Source organism: Scophthalmus maximus, chromosome 10, assembly GCF_022379125.1.
Source record: "Scophthalmus maximus strain ysfricsl-2021 chromosome 10, ASM2237912v1, whole genome shotgun sequence".
Taxonomy (NCBI): domain Eukaryota; kingdom Metazoa; phylum Chordata; class Actinopteri; order Pleuronectiformes; family Scophthalmidae; genus Scophthalmus; species Scophthalmus maximus.
The window spans coordinates 7,576,240-7,602,354 of NC_061524.1; the positions used below are offsets into that span (position 1 = coordinate 7,576,240).

Consider the following 26,115-nt stretch of genomic DNA (forward strand, 5'->3'; position numbering starts at 1 on the left):
TCAGGCCTGTGATTGGACGTAAACATTGAAGTCACGCCTTTTAATTCCGAGCCCCGTTCCCAACTTTTGCCTGAGAGCTGGAATGAAAACCTCTGAGAAAGAGAATCATTCACTGCTGTTATTCATGGTCTTTCCCCCACAGGAGTAAAATAAAAATGCATACAGTCACCGGAGTCGACATGGCGTGAAGTCGCTCGCACAGCTTTACGTCAATATTCTGAAGGGTAAGTTGAGAAAGTTTGAAAGAAATAGCTTCTTTCTTTAACATTGTCAATGTAAGTGACCGTTTTAACTATTCTGATCCTGATTCTGACTCTGACTGTGTTTTTTGACTCACTCGTGGGGGAAGTTAACATGAAACCTTTTCAGGTGAATGTCAGTTTTCCCACTTTTTATAAGTGTCTTCACAGTGGTGTGGAAATTAACTCATGAACTTGAATATAATAGTGTTTTTCTAAGCAAATAACGGTGTTTTGAATCAGAGTATAAACTTTTATTCTTGTGATTTCACTGGGCACTTAATATACATAACCCATAATTTATTTTTGTCTATAAATTCAATGACCACAAATTAAGCCTTTAGCCTCAGGGGGCCTCTTGTTGACTACTTTACCTTAGTTTGCTGTCGTTCACCACCATGGCTCATCCCTGAGTGAGGTGAATAAGCAGCCATTTCCATGAATGCATCAGTGGTTGTCTCAAATGTCCAGTATATCAAAAATCTCAGTTACAGGGAACACAAGCTGTGGGATCAAGTCAAGTCAACAACAAACTCTCAGACAGTGAGTCTTCACATCCAAATACTAAAAGATTTTGTCGGGGAATTCGTATGATTAACAGACTGATTATACGTCACAATACGCATTACCTCATTGTTTTTGCACAGTTCATTTTTCCGGTGGGAAGCGGGTGATTTTAAATGCATTCACAGCGGGTCTTTGTCTTTTATGGCTGACTGCCGCACGACTCCGGACCAAAACACAATGACGCGCTCACACAACGCACACAACACATTCTGCTTCACTGTCTCAGCACACTGGGGGAGTGAGAGTGAAAGATAATCACAGACGGAAAGAGACAGGGTTCAGGGGTCAACTGGCCTTTGACGATTTTATTTCCACCAACCGCGTCCTTTCATCACCAGAGCGATGCTTGGAGGAGTTTGACCAATCCTCTTACAGGACCTTATTAAATTACGCAAAGTGAGGAAACATGAGTGGAGTCAACTCTCGAAAGATCAACTGTCGCAGCAAACCATGAGAAATTCTGAATTATTTTATATAGTACTATAGTGCTATAATTCAGTTATAGTGCTATAACTGAATTATAGCATATTTAATATAGTACCTTTACGTGTTGGTTGACAAAGTCGCCCAATATCTGATACTATACAATTGCATGTATCTGTACTATTATATGAGAACTATCATGTAAAAGACTCTGATACCATTGATCTTATATAGGTTTGTAGGCTTTATCCCCATGTAATATGTTATATTCAATTCCTTGCATTTAGTTGTTTTGTTTTGTTGGTTGAGAGCTTCTTTTCTATTTTTATTCTCTGCCTTCGCCTGTGTTTACCACAGCAAACAAGCAACAGAAATAAGCCTGTTGAAGCCAGTTTATGGCCTCGCTCCACACATGTTTGCAGTCTCTTTTTGAGGAGGCCAGTCTGGTAATGAGAGGTTATTACATGGAAGAGAAACCCAGGCTTTCTATCCTATCCTCGTTCTCCTCCTCCTCCTCCTCCTCCTCCTCCTCCTGCTGCTGCTGTTCTCGTTCATCTGAGATCTTCATATCTCTCTCCCTCTTCCTCTCTGTCGTCACGGGCTGTTTTTCTCTGGAAAACCTGATGCAGACCGGCCCAGGGAGGCCACTGAGGTGTTTTGGAGCAAATATGGTGTTTTACTGTTTGGCCAAGCAAAAGTGATACTCCCACACTGCCTCCGACTGGGAGGCCCGGTCCGACTGGGCTCCACCCTGGAATGTTTCAGGTGATGGCTAGTGGCAACAACCAATCCTCTGTGAGTTTGTGTGTGTGTGTGTGTGTGTGTGTGTGTGTGTGTATAGGTATGTTTATCAAAAATCAGATATGGCCCAGTGACTGTGTGCGTCAGTCCTCCCTTGAAATTCTGTGCTATGAAAGACAAACAACCCCGGGGTCGATTATAAGAGCAATCCTGTGTCAACACTCCTTCATACTGCAGAGGTGCCTTTGAGCAGGACTCAGAATCCCAAACCAGCTTCGCGGGTGGTTGTCTCTCGCCGACCCTGATCCCTCGTCTCCTCCGACGAGGAGGAAATGAAAGGAGAATCTTCCCACGGGGGATCCAGGGGATTATTTTCATTATTATGTACATGTGTTTCGCTCCGTCGTCCTCTCACCGCTGCTGTATGTTACAGGGTCGGCCGGTATGGCGGATGGAGAGGAGGCCATGAGCCAGGAGGACTGGAAGGAGAAGTGCACGGTCCTGGAGGCTCTGCTCATGAAGTTCAGAGTGCAGATCATCAGGATTCGAGAACTCACCGCCGACAAAGTTGGTTCAAGTAAACTCTTTCTACGCTGCTTATGACTTAGTGACAAACCTCTCACTGGCCATATGAGGAGCGGGGTTATGATTTATATGGTGCCAGTTTGAATTTGGTCACAGTGGGAGAAAGTGGATAATAGAGCTGCTACACAGGTGTGAGGTCTGCGCTGCGGGGTGCGTTCCATTTAGCTAAATGGCTCCTCTTATCTTCCTCACATTGAATGATGCAAGGGGGAGCTATGAGGACGGAGGGACAAGTCCCACTCCAAAAAGGGATTATAGATCACTATACAATGTAATTGGTTTACTAAAAGAACAGAACACAGATGTGAAGGAGGGGAAAGAAACAACGATAAAAATAAAATCTGTAATTGGTTTGTAAAAGGCAGAAAATGTAAGTGTGTGCAGATGTGTAAGGATAAATATTTGGTGCCAGTATACACTTGAAACAGGGTATAAGAGAAGAAGAAGAAAGAGAAATTCTCCTGGCTCATAAAGAAAAAGTAGACAAAGTTGTAAAAGTGTTTTTATGATTTAAAGATTCAGATTTAACACACTGATCATTTTTATTTCTTGGACAAATGTTGAATCATACTGGACCCCACAGTTTTGTTGTTTCCATAAGGGCCAGACGTTTCTTTTACTGCCCAGTCAAATCATATGAGCAGACAAAGTCAGTGGTGCCACCTACGGAAACTCAGACCACATTGTTCCATGGGATGAGATCTTGGAAGATTGGCCCCTTTGCACCACGGATGATAATAAAAATCAAATAAATCATCAACATGTGGTACAGGAAGACGTCCGCATTTGGACAGAGCGTTGTGGTGCGACAGAGCGGCCCGTCCCCTCCCAGCTGGTCGGCACTGGGCCGGCCCAAACTGTTCAGTGGCCTAGATCTGAAGCTGCTCTCCGGGGATGCTGATTAGAGCTCTAATGTAAACAGCAGTCTGACCGCAGGGCTCGGCCACGCACTGCATGATGGGACTGACCCAGCTCCAGTCAATTACAGAGTCAAAAAGTAGGCTCAGCTGGACAGCAAAACAAACTCCCGGAGACACTTGGAAGGCGGACTGGCTTTGGTGGGTTTCTGCAGCCCGTGGAGCGCTCGCGTGAAAGTCTCTGCGAGATGGTTTTGGCCTTGTGGACAGGTTGAATGTGACTGCGTTTGAGGCCTTTTCCCACTCGACATCATAAAACACACCATTAAACGCGAGAGAGCCCGCAATTGGTTTTTCCCCAAGGAGCCTCTTCACAAATGTGGTGTTATATACGGTGATTCACCTCAACTCAACTCAGAGGTTTAGTTAGTTTAATTTAGAGCTTTATTTTTCTGTCTTGTATCATTTTCATTTAAAAAAAAAAAAGCCTTTTTAAAAGATGGGCAATCCAACTCTTGCTTCTCACTATGCATCATATCAGAGATGGGTGAAACTGGTTGGCCATATCAGTTTAAAAATATCAAGCCCAAATCAAGCCAATTCAAAGAGATACATTAAAACGACTGACTGGTGGGTTTGTTGTTGACTGACCCCATCACCTCGTGCTCACTGACCTCCTGATGCCGTGAGCTCATCGTGTTAACATCCAGAAAACCCTGCTGATGTTTTCCCTCTCGACTGTGGCTCCCACCGCCTCGGCTTGTTGTTTTAAAAGCCGTGCGGGGGTGCAAGTACGTCACAGAAACCCCCCCCCCCCCCAACCAAATGTCTCACTGCGGAGGTGTGCTCATAGAAGGATGAAGAGGTGGTCAAGAGGGGGCATTGCTGAGTGGAGGCTGTTGAGGCCTCCGGCACCGGTGTCTATTCACTGACTGCAGCATCAGTGCACTGCACAGTTGCAGGTAGAGTTTAACTCAAAGATCCTACAGTATTTTTAGAGGAGGTTGGTTGAAATGAAATGCAAGGTCGAGAAAATGTCATTCATTTCCAAAGAAATCCTCTCCCATTATGACAAATAACTTGTAGAAAATATACATTCACAGAGAGTCATTTTGAACCTGAAAAGCAGATGACTCACTAGCAAACAAAGGATATATTTTATTCAATATAGTTGGTTTGGAAAACAGAAGATTCAGATGCAGCACTGTTCATACTACTGTTGTACGTGTTTGCATTCATTCAATAGTAAATGAGGTTTAATAAAATGTGGATAAATGATTTGTTGAGATGGATATTGTTCATCATCTATATCCCTTTACATAGTTCCTTCTTCTAAAGTCCTGCTTTTTCTGAAATATAAATGTTATGGTATTGCAAGTGATTTTGAGCTTTGACTTAATCAGCCTTACTGGGTTGAACTACATGACTCCGACTAGACTCGGCAAATTGCTGAAATCCTCGAAAGCCAGCGCGACGGGATGAAGAGGGAAGGAGGGGAGGGGAAAAAAAGAAGGAGAGAAAAAATCCGAAGCCCTGTGTGAAGATTGAGCTGCCCCACGGAAGGAAATACCCAGTTTAGTAAATAGTACGAGTGTATGCATGCGTGTGTTGCACAGGAAGTGAGTTTGCTATCTGACGCTCTTGCTCAGTGTGTGTGTATGAAAGACCAGTTTAAATTTGCTGTTTTAACTTGTAGATGTGTGCGTGCGTGCGTTTGTGTGTGTGTGTGTGTGTGTGTGTGCGTGTGTGCGTGTGTGTGTGTGTGTGTGTGGGTGGTGCAGTTATTCGGGGAGGGACGTTAGTTTTGGCCAGCGGGGGCCTCCAGCTGTAACACTGGGCCACACATCTCTTGGTGGAGACAAAGAGGCGATGTGTGTTATATTTTCTGATTCTGTCAGCCTCCCTGCTTCCGACCTATAATACGCTCACAGACATTTTTTATTCTATCCGTCTGCCTCTGTGTTTCTCTTTGAGAAAAAATTCATTGAACCTCATCCAAATAAAAATATAGGTATGAACATTTTGGTGAAACCAAAATGAAAAATCTAAAAGTGAAGACTTAACCTTTAAAACAAAAGGCTTACACATACTGTATATCATTCAATTTAATTTAACTTTTTAGAAAAAACATGACTCGCGTTTAAGTTGTAAAAACAAATTGTGATTTCTTCCTCCTGTAAGTGGGAAGCAACATAAACACATGGGATGTGAGGAAGTAAAGTTTATTTATATATTTTACAGTCACTAGTCATAAAGTGCTTCACAATCAAGGTGCTACAATAAAAAGGTCCCTTTTTTTATGTGATGGCCCTGAAGTGGAAAAACACAATGACAAATTTAAAAAAAATGTGTTTTGCCATCGTATTTAGTTTGATTTGTCACTATACAAAACACATACGGCTCCAGATAAAATCTACAAAGGGAGTAGATATAAGTCATAGCATTCAAACCCTACATGTTCCGAACACATCGCTCCACAGAGTCTACGGGGGCCAAGTTCCTCCATCTTTTTGGGAGACCGCTCCGAAGCTGAGGGGCCACCGACTGGAACATCTGTCCACAGTGTACATACAGTAGACACACGAACCAAGACCGCAAGTGGTGGGGTTGACATACATAGTTTAGTTTGGTCCTCCATTCGGATTCCACACATAGAAAGAAAACAAAGCATCCGCCCATGTGGCAGGCGGGGTTTACCGGCCACAGGAGACAGGAGATTGTGTGTCGGATGAGACACGTCGGTCACAGTCAACAGATTCAAAGTGCATCGCCTGGATGTCCAGATTGGACACACACACACACACACACACACACACACACACAGGCACAGTGACAATGAACCAGTCTACACTGCAGAGTTCAGGGCACTGGTGAGCATATTTGGCAGAGCGTAAGTCCTAACTATAGCGACATTTGACGACTGTATTTGGTGTGAAACCTGCGTAATTGAAGGTAAACACTGACTACAGAGCGAGGCTTTGTGAGCTGCCTGGCTGCGGATGGAAGGATGGGGGAGGAATGGATGGAGTTCAGGGGGAGGTTGGCCACAGAGCGCCAGTTGTGGAATTCCAGGAATGGAAGCTGAACTGGGCTTTTGGATCCGAAGAGGGAATTGACTGCGGAGGTGATGGAGCATTGCTCAGAGGCTTTGGGGGCTGAGGGGGAGAGGTCACGCGTGTGTGTGTGTGTGTGTGTGTGTGTGTGTGTGTGTGTGTGTGTGTTAGGCGTAGACATTGAAGCAGCAGGAGTAGCCGTTGTAGGGAGCAGCAGGTAATGGGCCGTATAACTTAAACGACCACAACGTAAACCTCAACCTCTCATTGGTCATCCCAACCGAGCTGCACAGGATATGACACACACGCCCAGACCTGACTCGTCCTATATATATATATATAACACACAGAATGAGCAAAGTACACATACGCTTGCATGCGGAGTCCAATACGCAGGAGAATATCTTTATCATTAGACGTGTGTTTATGGCTTTTTCTTCCATGTTGTTCTGTCTGGTGTGTGTGTGTGTGTGTGTGTGTGTGTGTGTGTGTGTGTGTGTGTGTGTGTGTGTGTGTGTGTGTGTGAGAGAGATTGAGTTTGTGTCGTCTCCAGCTGTAGCCTACGGAATACAGGCCCTGTAATTAACAAGCTCTTCTCTGCCAGATGCTATATCTGTGACTGAGAGAGGCACGTGTGGTTTGTGGCACAGCAGAGGATCTATATGGAGAAGAGAGAGAGAGAGAGAGAGAGAGAGAGAGAGGGTGGGAGCGAGAGATTAATCATCTGCATGTCTGCTTTTGATCAGAACTTAAAGTGAAAGTGATCTGTGCGTGTCCCCGCGGTTCGTACGATGAGTAACTACAGAAATAGATCAAGAGCTTCACGCAGAGGAGTCATTTCGCTACGATGTCTTCAAAAAAAAAGAAAAAAGATTTAAGTTAAAAAAAAACAGCAGAAGAAAGAATGAAAATCACATTGAAATTACAAGTGGAACAGTGGCTGCATGAAAAGGCCGTGCCTCCACTTTGCTCCAGGAAAGGCTGCTCAGTGGAAAGAGCGTGTGTCTGCAGCAGGGCGTGGCTGCCGCTGCTGACACTGAGCTCGGTCCGTGTCTGCTGGCCGGCCTCCGCAGGCGAACTGGGGGAAAAGTGGAGCGCAGCCATGTCGACCTGAGGCCAGAAACCTCCTCGCCGTTTGGAACCAGGAAAGTGCATTAAGTAATTTGAATGCAGTTTTTTTTAAATTTATTTCAACTGTGTTTGTAGCAGAACTAAGCTGAAAATCAAGTAGTTGGCATCAGCGTAGTACATAACGACACAAGTTTCCATGTTCTAAAACACTGAGCTGTTGTCAGAACACTAGGAAAAGTGAATTGCCTTTTGGAACTTGGGTGGAGGAATGAATTCAAAAAAAAGAAAAAAAAGAAGCTGGATGGAACCTTTTTGTTTGGAAGCATTGCATATATTTTCCCCAGTAAAATAGTGTAAGTCGTAAAATGTTTTTTGTACCTGTAATTAATATACATTTTCCCCGTCTCCATCGCACCTCTAGTAAACCCCGTCCGTGTACAGTTGCTCGGAGGCTCATCGGCGTGTTTAGTGGTTTTAGCTATAGTGACATGTGTGACATCGTCAAGGAGAGGTCTCGCTCCTCCAAATTCAAGACTCGACTCTTCTCTTTTGAGGTTCTCTGCGACTAAAGAGGGAACCATCAACGGCATGATTTAAACATTTTTTTTTTTTTGAAAAACGACTAAATCAAGTGGCGTGGCGACGTCACCCATTGGTTTGTGAACTGCCGTGTTGAAGCCTCGAGTTGAGCATTTTGGCCAGCGCCATCTTGGTTTTTTCGAAACCGGAAGTAGCCATATTTGGAGGATCGAGGGGTGTGGGCCTGACTTAGGGCTCGTCCACCGCCAGTCCAATATTTGAGTTAATGATGTTATTGGATCGAATATTTGACAAATCTTGCTGGTTTTAACAGTCGACCCAGCATGCGGTTGGTCCAGTGGTGATTGGGTTTTCATTCCAACCAGGCGTTCTTTCGGGTGTGTCTGCTGTCACCACTCTGTCTGGTTCCAAGCTACAGCCGAGTCTCCGGCGTGTCGGCCATTTCCCCCCACTGGGGTTGTTGAAAGTGTGCCACTAATTTTTGTCCAAATTGTACTTGCCTATGTGCACATGTACTGAAGCAAACTATTCTGACCATGGTGGTTGTAGAATGACTTCACTGGGACATTCCAACGTCTTTTCCTCCACGACGCTGCTGAGGTTTGACGAGCGTGTCCCTCAGAAGACACTGGTTTCTCCGCTGCTTCCGCCACTTTGAGCCCAGGAATTTCAGAGGAATGTTGTCTCATGGAGTCATCCCTCTCCTCCATTCACGCTATGTGTGTTCCAGTGTCTGTCTGTATGTGTGCGTGTGTGCGTGTGCGTGTGTGTGTGTGTGTGTGTGTGTGTGTGTGTGTGTGTGTGTGTTTGGACCCGTGTGCTGTAGCCTGTGTGCGAAGGCCGCGTGACCTTTTGGTGTCGCTGCAGTTTTAACACACTCCTACCAGGTTCCACACGCCGTGCTCTGATCATTGGCACAAAGAGCTGGTTGTACGTTCATAGATGTGACACCTCATCATCATTATGTAAGTGGTTCAAGGTGCTACATGCACCAATAAAACTGCCTCATCAGTTCTGAGACACATAAGCAAGAATAGATGTTGTCAACAAATGAAACCATTGCCAAGGAGAAGTGGTAGCCCCCTGCGGGCAATGAGCTCCGCACTGAATTTTACAGTAAGTGTTAAAGTTATCGCATTTTATAGTCGGGGACGTCTGCTGAGGTGTTTCACAGCACAGTTCTTTTTGTGCTTTAAGGCTGTATGTTGTTTCCCTTATCGTGAACACAATATTTTAGGAATACTTCACAGGAAAAAAACGTTCACTTGGGCGAAGGGATGCCCTGATAAGAATTTGGTGGTTAAAGGTCAAGGTCACTATGGCTGCTTCTACGAAATTTTCCCGCCCGCCTCCTTGTAAAATTTCCAGAAAATGTCCAAGTGAGCCCAGAATACAGCAGGAAACTCTCAGGGAGATTCACGGCGACCGAATGTTCCGTGAATTTTCCTGCTGTTGTGAACGCGTAAAACATTCTTATACAAACCGAAGAATGTCAAAGACCAGATAAAAAGCATCTGCTTTTTCCCAGCGTAGCGGTGTTATCTCTACTGGAGTTCTCATTACGTCTGTAGCGGCTCTTTCTTTGTCTCTATTTGGTGCGCTTGTGCTTGGCTTGGGAGACACGTGGAGTTGAGATTTCACCTCCACGTGTCTGCAGACGTGGTGGTCAGAACTGAGCGCCGGAGGGAAGGAAAGGCCTGCGTCTAATGGTTCGACTGCACTGTTTGATGCGTGTATTTGGAGGATGATTACAAAATTCACAAGAAAAGAGGTGAAATTAAAGTTAAGTGGAATAAAAATGTATGTCCTTCTGTGCCTAGATTCAACAGTTGGAGACTCAGTTGATCGATGCAGAAAAACGGGCCTTCACCGCTCACCAGCAGGTAAGTGACCCAACGAACGTCCATTCACCTGTGCACGGTGTGTGTGTGTGTGTGTGTGTTTGTGTGTGTGTGTGTCTGTGTGTGTGTGTGTGTTTGTCTCTCTGTGTGTGTGTGTGTGTGTGTGTGTGTGTGTGTGTGTGTGTGTGTGTGTGTGTGTGTGTGTGTGTGTGTGTGTGACCATGCGCTCACACACATGTGTTTGTGATGGTTTAAGGTGCAGTGGATGGAGGAGAAGCTGAAGGCTCCCGACGGTCAGTCCGGAGACGCCGAGGTGCGTTTGTTTCAGCGCTGCCAGGAGCTGCAGGCCTTGGTGCAGGAGAAGGAGGACGTCATCGGCCAACTGGAGCAGCAGCTGGAGGAGCAGGTGAAACACAATTACGCCAAGATTTTCATCAGAGCAATATATGTAGCACCAGATTCTTTTTTTTCCCAGGAAGATGCAGCACATAGACATAGAGACACACAGACCCTCCCCTAGTTTTGAATTTGTTCTTATTTGCTGAAAAGCTTCAGTCATATTCTGGATGATCAAACCTCACTATTCCCAAGCAGAGAGTTTTAATGAATGTCAGTAGGACAGCGAAACTGATCGGGAAAGCTACCAAACTCTCACCTATGGAATTATGAAATGCCGTATTTATTATACTCCTTAAATAAAAACATTGAAGATGCAACTTTTTCTGAGCTCACCTCTACTAATAATATTCACAGGCCAACGTTTCCGTTTAACGCCACCAACCTCTCCTTTTGTCCACGAATGAAACCGGCTCACTTCCATCCTCACTATCTCTTCATCTGTCATCTTGGTGTCCCGAAAATATTCATGTGGCGGCTTGTGCTCGACCGGAGCGGAACTATGGCTTTAAACTTGTCCTCTCCCACCAGAAACAGATCCGAGTTCAAGATGCCAAAACGGTGGAGGAGAAAGCAGCTAAGATCAAGGAGTGGGTGATGCTGAAGTTGTCAGAGGTGAACACAAAACAGTTTGTATGGATGGAAAAGGGACGAGATGGAAGCTGGATGACGGATTAGAGTCATTCATTTCTCATTGCGAGTAGTTTTTTTTATTGTGGAAACATGTTTTATCCTTCAGTTTGAGGTCGAGAACGCAGCATTGAGAGAAACCAACGAGCAACAGGAGGCTCAGATTCTTGAGCTACAGAAACAAGTGCAGGGTGAGAACTCCTTCATATCATGAGTCATCCGTGGTTACTCATAAATGTTCGTCTGAAGAAATTGAAAGGTACAGCATGCATATGTGCTCCCGTTGAACCGGTGGGTGTGCTTGCAGCCTTCGAGCAGAAGTGCGGTGGCGGGCGAGGGGTCCTCTGCAGACCGGGTGAGGCCCAGCGTCTCAGCAGCCTCACGTTTGGCTGCTTCCAGGTGAGAGGGAAGAACCCCCAGGTGCTCACCGGACCGGCGCCCTCCCGGAGGACCCTCAGCACCCAGGGAGAGAGCGAGGGCCGAGGTGACGCCGGTGAGTCCCCACAGAGTCACATTTCTGGAGGAAGTCAGACGCTGGGAAAGAGCCGGACACAGAACGGCACAGTCGTGGAAAATGACTCACTGACCCAGACGACCTTTTTTGGCCATTAGGTCATATCTATGGCGCCTTCGGGAGAGTTTTCCACTACCGAACTATTTGGCCACTTGCTGCATCTCGGTGTGCAGTTGCTGGTTTGTGAAACACGACTGTCAAGTTCACAGTGCAGCCATGCTAGCAGCTTAGTGAGACTGGCACAACGGTAAAGTCTGCATACTAATATGCGCACATTGACAAACACGGAGGTGTAATCTGTACCGTGTTCACCACCTTGGGAGTCAGTATCAAGTACGAGACAAATTCACAAAAGGAAGTTGCAGGGCTGAACAACGCTGACAAAACTAAATGTATTGTCATGAATGAAATTTGTTCTTTTAGTTTGAAGTTTTTAACGCTTTCTTAGCTGATTGGCTCGAATTTCAACATAACTCTGCTTTGAGTTTGCTGAAGAGCTTGATTGGAAAATAATCTTTCTAGCGTTATATATGTTGAATGTCAAATTAAAGTTATTATTTCACGAGTTTCATAACCCCCACCCCCACACCATTACAGAAAATGACCACAATAAGGTGGAGATGATTATAACATACGTATTATTGCCTCGACAGTGAAGAATAAGCAGATAGCCTCCTCAGAGACGGACGATGGAGTTCACAGACCGGAACTTGCTGGACTTCTGTGTTCGTCTGTCGAGGAGGACAGTGCATCGGAAAGTGCATGTGGACCTGAGTCGCGGGCGGTTTCCTCTGTGCTCTCCAGTGCCGCGTCAGAGAGCGAGGGGGGAGGAGGCTGCGAGGGCAGAGGGGGAGTGTGTGGCCTTGAGTTCAGCCGCCCGGGCAGCGAGACCTACTTGACTGCCTCGGACGACAGCAGCTCCCTGTTTGACGATGACATGCAGCGGGCGGAGCGGCCCAGCTTCAACCTTCTGGGCTCATCAGATGGGGTCCTGGGGCCGGGCAAGGAAGGGCAGGACGAGGCGCACAGGGCCAAGCTGGAGGACAGCAACTCCGAGGAGCTCTACAAACGATTCCAGTCACAGAGGCTTGACTCCTCGTCCCCCTCCAGCGAACCCAACACTCCCAGCCTCACGCCTAAAAGACCCACCCCACCCCAGGACCCGCGGGACAACCCCGCCTCACCCAAACAGCCGCGCCTGCGGACCCCGGCGGGGTTGGGGTCGATCAATGTGTCGCTGGCCAAGAAACACCTGAGCCAGCCGCCAATCAGCACAGAGGCAGCGCACGGGCACACGCGCAACGCCCTCAGCATGCTGCGACCCTTCCGGCCGCGGGAAACAGACCTCGACCAGGGGAGGGAGGTTGGCATGGAGACGGGCAGGGACACGCCCCCTCAGGTCCTCCACATCTCACAGACCACGCCCACCATGGCTTCCTTGCAGATGTCGCCCGGTGCAGAGACGGGTGACCTCTCCGCGCCCGGCAGCACGCCTCCCACTCCCCCTCTACACAGACTGCCCTCCTGGGTAAGAATGTGCCGCCCTCCGTTGAAAACCATACGAGTCCAGTTGTGAGCAACATGTTTCCTGCACTGCTCCACAATCGATCTAATGGCTGTGTTGTCTTTTCATCACATGTCTGTCACGTTAAGTCATGTTATTATTTTTTTGAATTCAGTAACTCACAGTCTGATAACTTTGTTGCTGTTTTCTCCACAGGAGAGTCGTATCTACGCTGTGGCTAAATCAGGAATCAGACTGTCTGCGACGTCCTGCACAGACCCTGCCAGCAAAGGTTAGTCGGGTACAGAGACGTCGACTTTCGAGTTGAGTCAAACGACTGGTCAACCGAAGTGCGATCTGTGTTGCAGACCCCTCCCTCCAGTCCTCCTACCCTGCCTTCCTGATGTACACGTCCCTCGTCTATAGGAACATGACTACACCAGTTTACACTACTCTGAAGGGGGTAAGTGTGCACAATTCCGTTGCTGCATAAGTGACCATCTGTGTTTCATTAACTACCTGAAACTGTGATTTATAGAATTACAGCCGTGACAGATGCTGCCCTTTCATCCAAGACTCGCTGTTTCATTATTGAGTCTTAATCCGTCTATTCAATTGCAATACCAACGATTTGCCAGCAGATGTTGGCATTTCCAATATATCATACAATCACTTTTTACAACAATTGTTCAGAGCCTCTGGGTTTCAGAAACCTTTGTTTGTTTTCTGAATATTTGTGTCCCTGGCTGTAACAATCACTTAAATCGGTTGCATATATCTCCCGTTTCATGTTCATGTGTATCTGTAGGAAATGACTATAACTTCTGTCTACAGTCATCAACGCGCCCACTTTCCACAGATTCTCCTGCTGTGTTCTCACATGGGCTCACTCGGACATTTTCCAGAAATTTGACTTGGCAGCCGGCAGGAGAGGTTTCCCGGAAAATGTCCGGAGCCACATTTGCGGGCCTTTGTTACGTTCTCACATGCGAAGCCCCCTGTGGACTTCCCTGCGTGTCTGAAAAGCGGCTTATCTCTAACTGTGGCGTTGTCTTTGTGCGTCTTTTGGCAGAAAGCCACTCTGCTGAGCAGCAGTCCATACTCGGACGAGTCGTCCAGCTCCGAGGAGTCGTCCAGCTCGGGAGAGGAGGACGGCTCCGTCCGCGGCTCCCACACCTCGTCCGGCTCCCGCAAGGACGGCAGCCCCGGCAGCCCGCGCTCTCTCAAGAGAGGTACGACACGGAGACACAGACACTGCACCCGAATGTTGATGAGAATTCCCACAGCGGCTGAGAGGGAGAAGTGTCCCTGAGCACAGAAAGCTGCTGCAGCGATCAGGACTAAAACAAAAACCAAAAAAGAAACTACAACAGATTTTCTTTACGTCATGCATTCGTTGTGGCTATGACGACCAACTCTGATTGCACCATTCCCCCTTATGAACTCAACGTAATGTTCATTTTTCTTCTCTGATTCAGTTACAAGTTGTTCTTGTGTGCTGCTTCTTTACCACCCTTACTTTCACTATGGAATTACTTTTGCCAATCATTTCGAAACACTAAAGTGTTGCGGATGATAATTGTGTACGATCGCTCTCTCGCCCTCTGAACACCTCCGCGTCTCCTCCAGCCGTGTCCATGTCTTCGGTGACTTCCGAGAGCGACTACGCCATCCCTCCGGACGCCTACTCCACCGACACAGAGTGCTTTGAGCCAGAGCAGAAACTGCCCAAGACCTGCTCGTCAGCCAGCGACAACGGGAAGAGTGTGAGTCAGTCTGCAATAGGCGGCAATACGTGCAGGCCCGTCGACCTCTGAACCTGTCGCAGGCCACAAAATCCTCCACAGTTATTGGTTCCTGCGCTGCACACATATTTAACCTGGACTGAACGCCGTCAAAGCTGTGTAGCGTTTAGTGTTTTTTTTGCAAACACTTTTGAAATAACAACAAGCCAAGCAAGTTACATTTGAATTCTCCCGAACTGATGAACCGTTAAAATGATGTGGAATGAGAATCGCAGCGTACGTGCAGTCGCACTGCACACAACTGAACGGCGCTGTGTCTCGCAGGAGCCGATGGAGAAGTCAGGCTACCTGTTGAAAATGGTAAAGACCTGGAAGAAAACCTGGAAGAGACGTTGGTTTGTGCTCAAAGACGGAGAGCTCCTTTACTACAAGTCACCTGTGAGTTGGTTTTTTTTTGTTGCTTTATTGTGGAACTTTATCTTTCAAAACAAAAATTTGTTCAGCTATTTTATTATGGAAAGTGTGTTCATCTTTGATTTATACGTTTGCCTTTTATATGCTCCAGAAAGTCTTCATTGCCGTTTCTCATGTTGGTGTTATTAACCTATTATTTGATTGATGGGTTCATTGAGCTCAGTTGCTGTCTGTTTGAGCTGTGGCTGTGTCTCGGGTGAACGCCATTAAAACGTGACAATTCTCCCACAGAGCGACGTGATCAGGAAACCTCAGGGTCAGATAGAGGTCAACGCCACCAGCAGCATCGCCCGCGGAGAGGGAAAACAAGTTCTCCAGGTATCATTATTATTCTGTCTCTACTTTGGATCCAGACATTTGTCTCAAAACGTGGTACCCACCATCGTTTCAAACACCAATACTGACCGGACAACCTTAACCACTTCTACAATATAGGAACACAATTAGAAGGGAATAACAACACTTAGTCTCAGGTGTCAGGGGATTTCTGCTTTCCCCTTTTCACCTGCACCGTTTCTTTTCTCACTTTTGTGTAGATAGTGACGGGGAAGCGTGTTTACTACCTGAAAGCGGACTCTCCCAACCTGCTGGAGGAATGGCTCAGGGTGCTGCTCAGCGTGCTGAGGGTGAAAGCTGCCAGTCCTCTCTTCACCCAGCCAGATATTCGCCCTGGCATGAAGGGGCTGCTCATAAAGGTCCAGCAACTCACCGATATGGCCTTGAATCTCATAATAAGATGCTCTTGTTCTTTGCCCCCAGTTTTGTGGTTGTTGTTTTTTTTTAAACATCTTGTATCTATGTATCTCCTACCGAAATGTGTACTTCTTGCACTATGGCAGGTGAAGCACGGCTACTCTAAGCGGGTGTGGTGTGCTCTGATTGGCAAAACGCTGTACTACTTCCGGAGCCAAGAGGACAAGGTACGATTCGTCACTCAAAAGAGCTCTTAATGTGAAAGTTTTACAGGAAGTATAAAGTACAAATCTGACACGCTCTTGTCAATTGAAAATCTGGTCAATCGTTTTTACCCGAAGCGATGAATTATTCACAATCCAGATTACATTTTTTTTATTTAGGATCCCTCATCGATTTTGAGTATTTCAGTCTTAATTTCCTGTAAATGAAAAATTTCACCATTTAAATCTCTCTCTAATCTCTTTCCATGTTTTCAAATGTAATGGTACATGTAGTTGTAAATGTAAATGACTGAATAGAAGAAGAATAAACAGTTATTTGAATGGATCTGCATGTGAGACTTAAGTTTGATTCTTTCCACAGTTCCCGCTGGGTCAGATTAAACTGTGGGAGGCCAAGGTGGAGGAGGTGGACCGGTCCCGGGATTCAGATGACGACCTGAAGGCGTGCGGGCGGGGCTTCCAGGGAGCACCCTTCACCATCGCCATCCACCCGCAGGAGCAAGGGCCCACCTACCTGCTAATCGAGTCCCGCCACGAAAAGGTCAGAGGTCAACAGAGCATCGCTCTCACACCGCCGTGTTATACCTTTGTTTTTCACTGACTTCATCGTAGAGTCACATTGTGTTCTCAGTAACTATGTCCAAACTTGACGTCGTTGTCACTCGGGCCTCCGCAGGACGCGTGGCGGTACCATCTGTCTGTGGCGGCAGGCGCCGCGGTGGGTAAAGTTGGCACAGAGTTCGAACAGCTGGTGGGAAAGCTCTTCCAGTTGGACGGAGATCCGAGTGAGTTTTTTCCTACAAATAATGTTCCGCCTTGTTGTGTCTTTGAATGTGTTTTACTTCTAATTTGCTGAAGTAGATATGAACAATCACAAACAAAAATATACCGGACATATCCCGCTTTGAGAACTATCGATTAAACCAAATTGCTTTTAACTATTTAACTATTCCACTGTTAACATCATGCTCCTTCTTTGGTGAGTCATCATATTTTTGATAAAATTGATTGCCTCCTATAATTTGCATTAAATCAGATTTCTGTGAAAATATTGAGATGTATTTTTTTTTTATCTTCAACTATATAGTAATTTATTTAGTAAAATAGGAATAAACTAGATTATGTTTTCTCATCCTTCAACCAGTCAGTCAGTACATTCATCAAAACAAGAAGACTCTTGTAAGCCCCTTCTCAAGAGAGCCTTTCCAGATTTTTTTTCTTTAATGTAAATTTTCTTTGAACTGAATTTTGTAATCATTGTCTTTTGATTCTGAGGATTGACACCTCTTTTTTTTTTAATTGTTGCCTTGTGAAGCACTTTGTAATGTGGATTTTGAAAAGTTTTTCTATAACTAAAGATTATTAAGATGTGGGGAAAAAAGGTTCTGGTGAAAATAAATCTCCATTGGTCTCCACATAGATTGAGAGTGCACGTGTGTCTTCTACAAATAGTTTTTACAGTGGATTTTTTTTGCTTGTCTGTTATTCTTTTACTCTTCAGCTCCAGACAGAGTCATGTAATCTTTGTGCTCCAGTGGCGCAATCGGTTAGCGCGCGGTACTTATATGACAGTACACTGAAGGGCAATGCCGAGGTTGTGAGTTCGAGCCTCACCTGGAGCAGTTGTTTGACAATTTACCTCGTGGTGTCAACAAAGTCCATCTCTCTGTCCTGTTAGTTGTTTTTTTTAATTAGATATTCCTTTTAGCATTTACGGTGAGGCTTTGCCCCGTATTTATTCTTCCTCTTGCTCTGTATTTACTCGTCCTCTTGTTTTTTTCATTCATTGCTGTGACACGTCGTGTCTTTCAGACTCTCAGATCTGGAGGCATCCCACGCTGTGTTTCAGTAAGGAGGCTCTGTCGTCTCCTCTCACCACTCTGCCCTCGCAGGCCCTGCAGACAGAAGCCGTTAAACTCTTCAAGGTACACACAAACATACGCAGATACGTGGCACTGGAGAGGAAGTTTTGTCCAGAAACCTGTGTGGAAACGTGAGAATGTGTTTCCCGCAGCTTAAATCTTAGGCAGTGTTTGGATTATATACCACAAGTGCAGATCGTCTCTGTCTCGATGCGTCACCTCCCCCCAGACTTGTCAGCTTTTCATCAATGTGGCCATCGACGCCCCGGCCATCGACTACCACGTCTCGCTGGCCCAGAGCGCCTTGCAGGTGTGTCTGGCCCACCCGGAGCTTCAGAACGAGTTCTTTTGCCAGCTCGTCAAGCAGACCCGCAGGAGGCAGCCACACGGCCATCCGGGACCCCTGCAGGTTTGCATTCTCACCACACGGTGTCAGCAGTCGCTCGTGACACCTACCGTAAAAAACACTGACATGAAATAAGGACAGGGTGGCGATTCAGTGGATTCCAAAGAATGATTAGCCGAGACAATAGAGCGTTTCACAACACAAGCGGGTGGCTCCTTTGTGTCACTATACATGAGAGAACTCACTAGTCACATGATCAAAACCGTCTCTCACATGCTGCCTCTCTGTCTCACATCATGTTCTGAGGTAACAGTGAGTTCCTTTTGTCATTCTTCAGGGCTGGCAGTTTCTAGCCCTGTGCGTTGGACTGTTTCTGCCTCAGCATCCTTTCCTCTGGCTGCTCCAGGTTCACCTGAAAAGACACGGAGACTCCAGGTGACAACAGACACTCTCACAGCCAGAACACTGACATCAAGAACCGAGGCACAATGTTAAAACAAGGAAAATGGACCAGGGAAGACACATGTTGTAACTCCAGGTCGGCAGGAGTTATTTTTTCTCTGAAAGCACGTTCGCTGATCTACCCTGTCATTCACAACCCAAATTAAATTCTCTCTCACTTTTTAAAACTCACATATTCTTTGATGATACTGACATGGAGTTATGAGAGACAGACTTTTAAAACCTTTTACTAGTAAAAACAGTGGCAGTAATGCATTTGCTTTGCACAAATGTAATGCAAACTGTCCAACTACCCCCTATCTTATTGCATTTAGTAAAAACTCATCACTCATCGCTGCCCCACTCTGCCAGTGAAAACACAACCATATTTTGAACAGCATGATTCAGTTCCAAACTGAAGGAGCTCGAGAGGCTTAACTAACGATTTACTGAGTGTAGTATTTTTTTTACAGATTGACACAAACTAAAGAGTAAACATTTATGGAAGTGCAATATTAAATAGCTGAAGAGTCTTATAAAACAAATGCAGGATGAATTAATAATTTGTCTCAAGAGGTATATACCATAAAAAATATGCATACAGTGATGAATGACTTGATTCAATGTGAACCGGGATTAATGCTGATATTTATATACACAGTTTGATTTCTTAATGTTAGTTGATTTGACGCCTGCAGATGCTGTAAGGTGCTCATAAATGTAAGTGTTGTACATGCCTCTCATGCACCAGTGTATCATCGTCTCCCTGTCGTCCTCAGGACGGAGGTGGGTAAGTATGCCATCTACTGCCAGCGGTCCATGGAGCGGACCCAGCAGAAGGGTGAGAGGCAGGCCAGGCCGTCCCGTATGGAGATCCTGTCCATCCTGCTGAGGAATCCCTACCACCACTCGCTGCCATTCAGCGTACCTGTGCACTTCCTCAACAGCACCTACCAGGTAGTGATGACAACGTCACAGAGGAAGACAGATAATGATGATAACACATTTTTTTGACATCTGACAGTCCACTGGAAAGAGTAACTGCTCCGTGTTACACCATCCATCTACAAAAAGACAAAACAGTGAGAAATACTGGATTAAATGGTAAAAATAAGATTATAGTGGCCGTTGCTTATCAAAGTTGACTTAGAACTTTTGACCAATGTTGGCCATCAGCCATCAATGAACTATCAATATGTCAGCAAACAGTAGAAAGTTACTCAGACACAGAGTCCTCCTAAACATTTGATGCCCTTTCCGCAGGTGGTGAGCTTCGACGCTTCGACCACCGTGGACGAGTTCCAGTGTCGCCTCAACCAGGACACCGGCATCAGAAAAACTGGGCTCTCTGGTTTCAGCCTGTACACCGATGACCCGACTGGACGAGAGCTGGAACACTGCCTGCAAGGAGGCATCAAGGTGTGTTTTTAATTCATGCCATGATCACTTTTTGTAGGCGGGAGGTGTTCCTTCATTCACATCATCATCCCTCATCGTTAATCTGTCGTCTTCATGACCTATACAGATTTGCGACATCATCTCCAAATGGGAGCAGGCCTGTAAAGACACTGGCAAGTCGGAAAACACCAGGACTGTGCGCCTCACCTACAAGAGCAGGTAGACGGGAACCCAACGGACCCTGTGGCAGCGAATCACAATAGATTTACATGAATATTTTCTAACACCTGACTCTCAATCTAAGGGATTCATGAGCCTGGTCGAGACTATCATAAGGATTTACTTTCTGGATTTTTTGGTTGATGGCCAATGTTACGCAGAGCTGTCCAGTCTTTGAAATACCAAGGCTTCAAAGTTTCTATATGAGAATATCTGTGGATTTTGATAATGATTTACCTCACATGAATAAAGTAGCATGTATTTCATTCATCAGTTCATTTATTCTAAAACATATCAATGGAATGCTAAAATATTTATACTGCAGTAGATGCCAATGGAAATACAACACTCACAAACCCTGGAAGTTTAATAATGTTCAATCCATCCATGACATCTTTTTTCCCCCCAACCACTTTGTCTTTGTTTATGTTTCTTTGACTGTAACCATCTCTATCTTCTGCCTTCCGTTCCCAGGCTGTACTTCTCGCTCCAGGTCAGGGGCGAGTCAGAGAGGGAGAGATTGCTGCTGGCATATCAGACCAATGAAGCCATTGTGGCGGGACACTTTCCTGTCAACAAGGAACTGGGTCTTGAAATGGCCGCCCTGCTGGCCCAGGTCTGGAACTTAGTTCATTTGTTTAGTTCACTTGCTTCGTACGTTTCTATTTATCATGTATAATACAACTACAGTCAAGTGGATAGTTTAATCTCAACTGTCAGAGTGCCATTTCTAAAACACTCTCTCCAGACCCTAACTGAAAAACTAATAGTTTAAACCATCACACCGTTGTGCTTGTGTTCAGGTTGAGTTTGGGGATTTCGAGCGTCCCTTCTCTGCTCCTGGATCGGCCCAGACCAAGTCCAACCAAACCCTGAAACAAGTTCTGGAAAGATTTTACCCTAAACACTACCGCAGAACCTCGTCCGAGGAGCAGCTCAGGTACCGGGACAAACTGAAAACGTCTATGATTTACACCCATCCTGCTTTTATGTATACGTATCTATGTATGTAATTGCCCATCTGTCAATTGCCCCCCCCCTCCCTCAGGCAGCTGCTGCAGCGTCTCTCGGCCCGCTGGGCCTCGCTCAGAGGTCGGAGTTCATCTGAGTGTGTCAGGATCTACCTGACGGTTGCCAGGAAGTGGCCTTACTTTGGTGCCAAACTATTTGAAGCAGAGGTAAGTGTGTACGTGCGTGTGCATGTGTGTGTTTGTGAACTGTAATATCTTGAAAATTAAAAGTTATCTTACCATGAGCCCAGATAGAAACAATGTCACAAAGAATTATTATCTGCTCTCAGATTAAAAACACAACACAGTGATTGTTGTACTCGCAGGAGTTGGTCCACCATTGTAGTTTTAATAAACTCTATCCAAAATATTCAGTAAATCTGCTTCATGTGTGTCCTATATCAACAACGGTGACACCGCTATATGCTGTATTCACCCTCACTGTATCATACTGTTCTGTATTATAAAAGGAATTTGTAACTGATCTTCCTGTTTTTCTGTCTGCTTTTAGTCCATCACTCCCTCTCCAGAGCAAGGTGTGCGTGTTTGGCTCGCAGTGCATGAAGATGGTATCAGCATTCTGGAGCACAACTCTATCGTAAGCGTTCTTTGACAACTGTCCAGATTATGATTATTTTTGCTCTACTCTCTTCATCCGCAACACTAGTGGGAATACAGACATGTACAGGCCTGTTTAGAATACTAATCGCATTAGCTGGATGATTATGGGATCTCAGTTCCACATAAGCAAAACTTGCTGCCACTTGCTCGCCTGGAGTTTATATGAGGTTGTAAAATGTGGATTGTCAAAAACCCTGCATCTGTGTGTGTTCAGAAACCGCTGGTGTCCCATCCCTACAAGAACCTGATGACATTCGGAGGCTGCAAACACGACTTCATGCTGGTGCTGGGCCAGAGCGTCGGTACCAACACCAGCAAAGACAGACCCACAGAGAAACATCTGTTCGCTATGGACAACTCAAAGGTTAGCGAGGGACATGAGTCTTTGCTGTCCAGGTGGAGTGTATCACATAATCACAATTCACTCGAGAGGGTTTAACGAATGCACTGTTTTTTGAACTGCTGCGATTTCAGTGTCTGACATCGCTGATACAATCAACATTGCAAACAATGAAGCAAAGAACAAAACAGATATCACTTAAATATGATTCCAAATGCCACCATCTTACAATAACTGGGGTGGGAATGAACTGTAGTAGTTTGTCTTGTGTAAATGTAAAAAAATTGTTAAAGGTACTAAACTGACAACATTGAAAATGCAAGCCCTAAAGTATAACCTATTGTGAACAAAAGTGAGTACATCTGTGACGCTCCAACAAGTCAGTTTACCGGGGAACCCTGGAACCAAAGTGACTTCCAGTTAAACCTACTTGCATGAACAAGGGTTAAAAAAAACAACACCACAACAGCAACATTGCTCCGCAGGGTGAGGAACTGCCTGAACACGTTAGAAACCACACTGTGAGTCTGCATAATGATAGGAGAGCACACAAGAGCATCACTACACAAAGACAGAATAACACTAACTCTATTGACGCAGGCCTGCATTGCAAAACAGGCGGTAAGTGTTTCTGACTTGGCACAATGACTATTTGTGGAGACTGGTGCTTCAAGTGACTGATCAATGTCCAGGAGTCCAAGAAGAAAAACACTGCACACAAAACTGCGAAAATTGAACTTTGCCCAAGGCCATGACGTGAAACCTGATGAATATCAGCAGCGGCAAAGTAAATGTTTGGATCAGAAGGGGTTCCGCTTATTTGGTGTGGGTCTGACCAGGACTAACACAGTGACTGCAAAATGGCGACCGTCAAACATGGAGGCGGGAGTGCTTCTTGATGTGGGCAAAAGTTTGTTTACCTGAATACAAATGAAAAGATGACTGAAAGTCTCAAGAAGCGTAGCAGCAGGAAGGATTTCCCAACATAACCAAAAAACGCAAGAGATTTTTAAGAAAACAGTAACTCAACAGTGACTTGGATTCCAACAGCAAATCCCATCCAGCAAACAGCATCATCTGTGAAGAACAGCAGAACATCTCTCTCCATATTTGTCTAATGCCCGGGAGGATGGAATGTCATTAAAAAATAAAGGCGGTGAATAAAGGGTTAAAACCATGAGCGCTTGAGGGACTAAAGCATCCTGCACACTGACCTGGGTCTAACCTGTGAAACTGTGAGAAGAAAAAACAACTACATCAAGATTCAAACTCGCTCTCATGTGGAAAAAAACACTGACGTGCCTTTTTGTGTTGTTTCGTCAACAGATCCGTGAAATCACCCTCCTCGTCTCCGGTTACATCAACAACGCTCATCAACAGAAGGCCGCCGCCCACCACCTCTCTGCCCCTGCCCTGATGGTGGCCCAGCCCATCAACCTGAAGAGCAAAGAGCTGAGGAGCAAATCGCCACCGGCGCTGGGACGCCCGAGCAAGACCCCCACGCTGCTGTGACGACCCAGCCACCCCGGTCCCGCTTTCTCACTTTGCTTTCCTTCAAATTTGAAAGTGAGGGCCTAGTTTACAGCTGCAGTAGGACTAATTCCATATAAATTTGTCTCACTGGGACAGATTCATTTCTCCCTCCATCCTGATGGGGCTCAAATGTGTCTCCCTCCTCTGTTTGGTATAATTTGATGTCACAGACCAGCTCAGGTTGCACCAGTTCCCGTGATATGATCGTACAGGATGACTGGGAGTTGATGTCCTTCGGTTTTTAAGCTGTTAACCTTCAGAAAAGTGACTTTGTGCCTTTCTTAGAGATCACATTATCAGATCTGGGCTTTAACTGGAGCTTTAAGCTTTATGATCCAAGGGTGTCTGGGAACAAATAAGAAGCTTTGCTTATCATTCTCCAGGGACGTTGTTGTTTTTTTGTCTCCCCGATGAGTGTGTGGCTTTTATGTTCCGACTCCAAAGAGAAAAGTCAACAGTATTTATTGACAGACTGAGGTTGCCTCTTGAGTGTCTCATTAATCTGTGCTGTCTAGTACATTTCCTTTGGTAAAGACGCTGTTTGAAGTTCACATTTGTAAAATAACGCACAGTCATACACAATATAGAAAAGGTAATGGCGCTTTATGAAGAAATCATTTAGACGGTTCTTTTTTTTTCTGCCCTCCTGTAGGGAACAGTAAACTCCTACGGTGTTAGATGTGGTCGTGTAATGAAGGATACGGAACCATATGATGAAAGCAGGAGGCAGTAACAGGTAACCAGCTGCAGCTGAAGAAAAGAAAGAGGGCACAGATCAACTGCAGTGAAACTCGAATGTATGCTCCATGTATGTATGTGCGATGCAACATACGTGATGAGCGAATGGGTTGGTTTTGTTGAGGAAGACTGAGCCCTGTTGGAGGGAAACCAGTTTGATCCTTGTGTGCTCTTAGTTACTGAACAGCCAGGAGAGCTGTGAAACTTTAATCGTTCACTCATTGACTGGTGGAGTGAAGGACCAAAACCAGCACGATGCCGCCGCACTTTTTTGGGGGGGGAAAGTGTTGCAGCTTTAAGATAGGGGAAGAGAACTCAAGGCATGTACAATCGTTTAGAGGAAGATGGTTAAGAGGATGTGACATGCTGGGAGAATAGGTTGGTAAAAAAAAAACAAAGAAAAGAAATTGTACGATGGTTGATGAAGAGGTCAAAGAGAAATGGGATGTTTTTACCTGGTGTGATGCAGAATAGGAAGGTGTTTTCATGAAGCAACAGGATCAGATCCAGTCACCCATTTCACTGAAAGATGAACTGGAAAACACAGGACATTTTTTTTTTTGTGAGGTACTTCTGCCAGCATTGTCTTCAACCTGAATACAGCGAGAGTTGTCAGGTCTCATATTTATTTGTTGTATGAAATATATTGTATTTAAATCATCCTTGGAATAAGACTTCTAAAAAGTGAAATCATTGAATAAACTTAACCACAGCAAACAAGGTTACTTCCTTTTACTCATTCAGGTAATTAACCATGTGCCCTGTGGGAGGCTGTACAACAAAACAGAAACTACAATGTTCAGATACTAATTTTATCATACATCACACTTCCTGTAAGGCCTTGTCCCGCAAAACAGCCCTTCTGCCTCCTCATTGGTGCGAGCGACACCTGACATGCTGATACCTGCAACAGGTGCCTGCAACTGACACACCTTCATTCCTGTCGTCTTTCACATGAGAGCGAGGGAGTGGGGGGGGGGAGGGGGAGGAGGATATATGATACCAAACCTGCCTGAACAGGTTAGAGACATACTTTTGTTCCTGTGTCGCCATGGAGACAGAGGGAGGGAGGGAGGGCGGGCTCACGGGGGTGGGGGATGGGGGACTGGGTGAGGCAAATTGGAACCAGGAAATAGCAGACAGATGATAAATACTGTTGGCTCAAAATGTAACAAAACTGTAGAAATATAGAGGAATTAGAGAGAGGAAGTTGTACCGCTACTTTCAAAATAAAAGGTAAACAGGAAATAGTTTGTAGGATTATTTGCCAGGTAACTGTTTTTGTCACTTTGCCTTCAGTGGTACTTCTTCACTGACGTTGAGGTTATATAGGGTCTGCCTCCTGAGGTGCTGCCTTCAGGGAGCGCCGGGCCAAACACCGACCACTGTGATCACACAAGGAATTTTTACCTCTGCAGTTTCACCCTAGTTTCTGAACAGTGCAACATAACACACGACCGGTGTCCCACCTCACACTCTTACGCTTTGTTCAATTCAGACGACTCCTGAC

The 26,115-nt window shown here is 45.6% G+C and overlaps 1 protein-coding gene, 1 long non-coding RNA gene and 1 other non-coding gene across 4 annotated transcripts; 2 read left to right on the top strand and 1 right to left on the bottom strand.

Annotated features, from left to right (window-relative positions):
• The first annotated feature begins 65 nt into the window (after nt 1–65).
• Nucleotides 66–25,085, top strand: plekhh2 (pleckstrin homology domain containing, family H (with MyTH4 domain) member 2). Of its 2 annotated transcripts, XR_004784749.2 has the most exons (31): nt 66–224; nt 2,404–2,537; nt 9,897–9,959; nt 10,174–10,323; nt 10,845–10,928; nt 11,053–11,134; nt 11,251–11,436; nt 12,111–12,985; nt 13,178–13,253; nt 13,330–13,424; nt 14,034–14,193; nt 14,591–14,727; nt 15,031–15,144; nt 15,412–15,498; nt 15,717–15,875; nt 16,020–16,100; nt 16,459–16,638; nt 16,774–16,882; nt 17,910–18,022; nt 18,189–18,368; nt 18,643–18,740; nt 19,526–19,703; nt 20,010–20,165; nt 20,272–20,363; nt 20,838–20,979; nt 21,167–21,303; nt 21,412–21,541; nt 21,885–21,971; nt 22,209–22,358; nt 23,661–23,900; nt 24,520–25,085. XR_004784749.2 is itself a non-coding variant. In XM_035606665.2 (30 exons), the coding sequence occupies exons 2-30, from the start codon at nt 2,415–2,417 to the stop codon at nt 23,844–23,846; spliced, it is 4,410 nt and encodes a 1,469-aa protein (XP_035462558.2). In that variant the 5' UTR covers nt 66–224; nt 2,404–2,414; the 3' UTR covers nt 23,847–25,085. The 2 variants fall into 2 exon arrangements, 1 of the variants encoding a protein (XP_035462558.2); XM_035606665.2 differs by having other exon boundaries at nt 23,661–25,085.
• Nucleotides 16,232–18,713, bottom strand: LOC118284062. The gene is made up of 3 exons (XR_004784750.2): nt 18,551–18,713; nt 18,144–18,411; nt 16,232–17,992 (listed from the first exon to the last, which is right to left on the bottom strand). It is a non-coding gene; the product is annotated as an uncharacterized LOC118284062 (long non-coding RNA).
• Nucleotides 17,626–17,719, top strand: trnai-uau. The gene is made up of 2 exons: nt 17,626–17,663; nt 17,684–17,719. It is a non-coding gene; the product is annotated as a tRNA-Ile (tRNA).
• Nucleotides 25,086–26,115: the final 1,030 nt, after the last annotated feature.